At 47.1% G+C, this 4,591-nt stretch overlaps 1 protein-coding gene across 1 annotated transcript; it reads left to right on the top strand.

Annotated features, from left to right (window-relative positions):
• Nucleotides 1-3,203: 3,203 nt before the first annotated feature.
• On the top strand, nt 3,204-4,262 carry LOC135392524 (uncharacterized). Its single transcript, XM_064623235.1, has one exon. It carries the CDS (start codon nt 3,204-3,206, stop codon nt 4,260-4,262), a length of 1,059 nt encoding a protein of 352 aa, XP_064479305.1.
• Nucleotides 4,263-4,591: the final 329 nt, after the last annotated feature.

Below are 4,591 nucleotides of genomic sequence, written 5' to 3'. Positions count from 1 at the left end.
AGATCGAGTGGTAGAGGCAGAGGCAACAGACCCACGGACCAGCAAAAACAGCCCCCACCAAGGGTGCTGCCTCCTTAAATGCACATAATGGTCAAAGTCTCTTTGTTTTTCTTAACCACAATCCTTTTCATGGGACAGGTCCTTCTGCAATGGAACTGTCGAGGTCTCTTCACCAACATAGATGACATACATGACCTTCTTGAAAAGTACAAAGCTGTCTGTTTCTGTTTGCAAGAGACATACCTGAACAAACAGAGTATAAACCCATTTCGAAGATATAATGTTTTTCGAAAGGATCGTACGGACACCTCACGTTCATCTGGGGGTGTGGCTCTGATTACTCCGCAGTCCATTCCTTCCAATTCTGTTCCACTTGTTACAGACCTTGAGGCTGTAGCTGCACAAATATGCCTCGACAGGGTCATTACAGTGTGTTCATTGTACCTGCCCCCTTCAGTAGTAATCCACCAAAGGGACTTTGAGCATCTTTGTGACCAGCTGCCTCAACCTTTCCTTATTCTTGGGGACCTGAATGCTCACAGCCCCCTGTGGGGCAGCAGAAGGTTAGACGTCAGAGGGAAAATGCTGGAAAGCGTTTTGATGTCAAGGTCAATTTGCTTGCTCAACACGGGACAAGCTACTTACGTTAATGCAGCGACACAAAGCTTTTCTTCTCTAGATATCTCGCTGTGCAGTCCCTCATTGTTTAGCAGTTTAGACTGGGCAGTTGAACAAAATCCACGAGGGAGTGACCATTTTCCTGTTATCGTGAAATTGTGTGGTGCTACAAATACACTCACAACACGACCACCCCGGTGGAAACTAGCTCAGGCTGACTGGAGCTTATTCCAAAGGGAAGTCAAACTCCAGTCCTCTTCTTTCCAACACATGTCAGTCGAAGAGGCAAACACTTTAGTTACAAGCAGAATCATAGATGCCGCCAAACAATCTATTCCACAGACATTGGGTCGGCTCCCCAAGCGTCCGAAACCTTGGTGGACTGACGATTGCGCAAAGACTAGAAAGGAACAGAATCGTGCCTGGGGTACCTTTCGTAGATACCCCACATCACAGAATCTTCTTGCCTTCAAAAAAGCACGTGCCAAAGCAAGGTGGACACGAAAGCAAGCAAAAAGGTCTTCTTGGCACAACTTTGTTTCTTCTTTAAGAGGGCATACCAGCTCTCCGTCCCAATGTATTTCCTATGGAACAGTTTTTATGCTTTCTCTCGGTAACCGCCGCGCAGATTTTGACGCGGGTGCTTTCATCATAAAGAGGAAGACGAGATGAAGAGAATTGCGGTACAGGATTTCTCGTATATGTCGTATGTATTTTACGGCGACGTCACGAATGCGAAAAAAATACACAATTTTTCTCCTCCCTCTTTGAAAAGGTTTTATTAAACTTCTATAGCCATTTCGAAAAAAACTTTTCCGTTTCTCTCTCTGGAATTATTTCAGGAATCGATAGACATCAAATTTATATGTCTACCACTTATAGTTTTTATAAAAAAGCATGAAACGTGAGTACGCAAAATCGCCCACTCAAAGCCCCGTGAACGGCGTCATTCTGTGTTGCCATCTGGTGACGCGACAGCAAAACCGCGCGGAACATTTTGACCGTATCCATCCGCCGACCATGCAGCGCGCACGCGCACCGTAGTTGTGGCTGTTACGAATGGTGTGGGAGTGTGGATGCTCACTTTGCAACCTACTTTCGAGTTTGGTTGTGCGTTTGGTCTCGCTGCGATGCCTCGAGGATTTGTGTACGGGAAGCATAAGCGGACGAAGAGGTTCATGGCGGATTTGGGTCGCATAGGTATTCGTGTTCGACGGTCTGGAAAGTCATCTGTTGAAGGTTCAAATGAATTATGTAATGTTGCATGTTTGAGTGATAATCCTCCTGATACTAGCGCGTGTTCCGCTTCGACGAGTTCGGATCTCTTATCTAGTCAGACTCCATCCATTGATGCTGACGATATGACGTTTCCAGCTGTTGTTTCTGATCCGGCCCCTCCTGTTGATGTTGGCGATAAAACTGATAACTTCGTACTTGACGGGCGACGTATTGTCGAGATTGAGCATTTCTTTTCATCTTTGCAAGCTTTGTCTGTACATAGTCCATTTGGTTGTGGCCTGGGTGATATGTACGTCATATCGGAACAACGGCGAGGTCTCTGTAGTTTTTTCAGGTTGAAGTGTAAGTTGTGTCTCAGGGAAGATGTTGTCTCGACGGAGAAATCACCTGGAGAGCTTGTCCAACAGCGCCTAGACGTGAATTCGGCAGCTGTAAACGGAATTGTATCCATAGGTTCTGGTTTCTCTGGTCTTTCTGAGTTTGTTGGTGCTCTCGATATACCCTGTATGGCTAGTGACACGTACAGTGCGTATCAGAAGAGCGTTGCGAAGGCAATCGACAAAACCGCTTGGGAAGAAATGAGAAAAGCAGGTCTTGAGGAAGTTCGTTTAGCTAGGGCAGCTGGTGACGTTGATGCAGAGGGTTGTCCTGTGATTACGGTCGTCGCCGATGGTGCTTGGTGCAAACGTTCATACAAGAACAAGTACGACGCACTTTCTGGTTTGGTAAGTACACGTCATTTACATAGTACTTGTCTGTATACGAACTCAAGTTGTAGTACATGTGTTGTGTACGGGTTTTATTTAGTCTACTACACTCGTAGAAAAAAGGTGCAGCAGCTACACCTTTTATGTGGTAATAGTTGTGGCATATGTTGTGCCTAAAATGTTGCAAAGTTCTACCTGCTACCTATACGAAAGATAGAGTTACCGCTTCTGATTCGCCCCGCAGGGGGCACCGGCTTCGGCTGGTGTTTGGTGAGTGGCGCCACCACGGACCCCAGCCCCCAGTCCTAAGGTGTTATCCGTACCGTGCCGAGGGGATGAAAGGCGAAGGGTAGAAGCCTTGAACGGTGGCGGTCGGGGTCTTGGTCAAGCCCCGGCCGATGGGTTTTCCTTAAAACTCCGGGACCTTCTCACGCGTATGGACGTGAAACGTGAGCGACTTGTAGGAGCGTCCATTTCTTAAAACCGTACATGGTTAAAAATTCTTCCTCCTCTACGATCGGGGGCGGCAAACGTCCCCGGACCGAAGTATTCAAAGCAATGCCTACGAACTTTACAGCAAAGTACATCGTTCTTTCAGCGACTGTAAATGACAAAGAAAAAGTAGTCCCGTTGGGTAAGATGTCGCCGTTCTTCATTGAGAAGGCGGTGGCATCTCTGTCTAAGCATATACCTGAGATAAAGCGCATGCGATCAGGCGACTTGTTAATAAAGTGCACATCTGAAACAGACTGTGAGACCATTCTGAACACACATGAAATGTTGGGAAAAGGGATATCAGCTTCCTTGCACAAGACACTGAACACCAGTCGAGGCGTCATTGCCGTATCAGAACTCATCGACGTCCCCGTTGAGGAAATTCTTCTAAACCTGAAAGACCAGGACGTCATAGATGTACGAAAAATAAAAATAAGAAAGAACAATGAGTACATTACAACCCGCAATATTATCCTTACCTTTGATCGCCCGACTCTGCCTCAAAAGTTAAAAGTAGGATACCTGTCAGCAGAAGTTCGCCCATACATCCCAAATCCGTTGCGCTGCTTCCGTTGTAACAGATTCGGTCATGCTGCCGACTCATGCCGTGGCTCCGCCTGTTGCGCACGGTGTGGGAAGGCCGACCACGAAACAAAAGAATGCAAAGGGCCAGACTGTTGTGTCAACTGCTCTTCTAACCACCCATCCTACTCGAGATCCTGTGCAAAATGGAAATATGAAAAGGAAGTCCTACATGTTAAAGTCACGCATAACCTCACTTACCCAGAAGCCAGGAAAAAAGTAGCCCCCATCTTTTTCGAGAAATCTTTTGCCACAGCTGTAAAACAGAAAGTAAAACTAGTCACACAGTACACACAGACCGAGCAGTCAATATTCACCCAGACCAACGCAAGTCAGATCCAAGGAGGTGCAGATCCACCTCCAACTCCCGAAATTCCTGTGGCGTCGCTAACACCGGCGCCACTCCTGTCCTCACAGTCCACGGAGGTGACATCCATGGATTGCGAGGACGAGACGAGCTCTGAGCGCTCCTTTGCGAGCACGAGCTCCCAAGCCCCCAAAAAGAATAGATCTAGTCTGTCGGGGAGCGGGTCACTCCCTGACATATCTGACAAGGAGCTTGCGGCTGCACGAAAGAAAACCACAAGGCCGCGGGTCACACCTCCAACAAAAAATAGGTAATGGAAGCTCTTCCTAGTCGGCAAAAGTTCTTGACAGGCGTCTTTCTTCTTACTGCAATCATTATGCAACACACGATCCTCCAATGGAATTGCCGAGGGTTACTCTCTAATCTAGATGACATCAACGATCTTTTCGAGAAGTATAACACATCATGCTTTTGTCTTCAAGAAACATATCTGAATACACAAACACAAAATCCACTGCGAAGACACAATATCTTTCGAAGAGATCGAACTGACGCCACCCGAGCATCTGGTGGTGTTGCGATCGTCACACGAGGATCTCTCCCAACAAAAGCAGTACACCTAGTTACAGACTTGGAAGCTGTA

The sequence above is a fragment of the Ornithodoros turicata genome, chromosome 1 (genome assembly GCF_037126465.1).
Source record: "Ornithodoros turicata isolate Travis chromosome 1, ASM3712646v1, whole genome shotgun sequence".
NCBI lineage: Eukaryota > Metazoa > Arthropoda > Arachnida > Ixodida > Argasidae > Ornithodoros > Ornithodoros turicata.
Note: the sequence above shows the minus strand (reverse complement) of the source record. Positions and strands in the feature narration are given on the sequence as shown.

Excerpts from the sequence above, each read along its gene's own strand:
- LOC135392524 (XM_064623235.1), top strand. The coding sequence starts at position 3,204 with ATGTCGCCGTTCTTCATTGAGAAGGCGGTGGCATCTCTGTCTAAGCAT.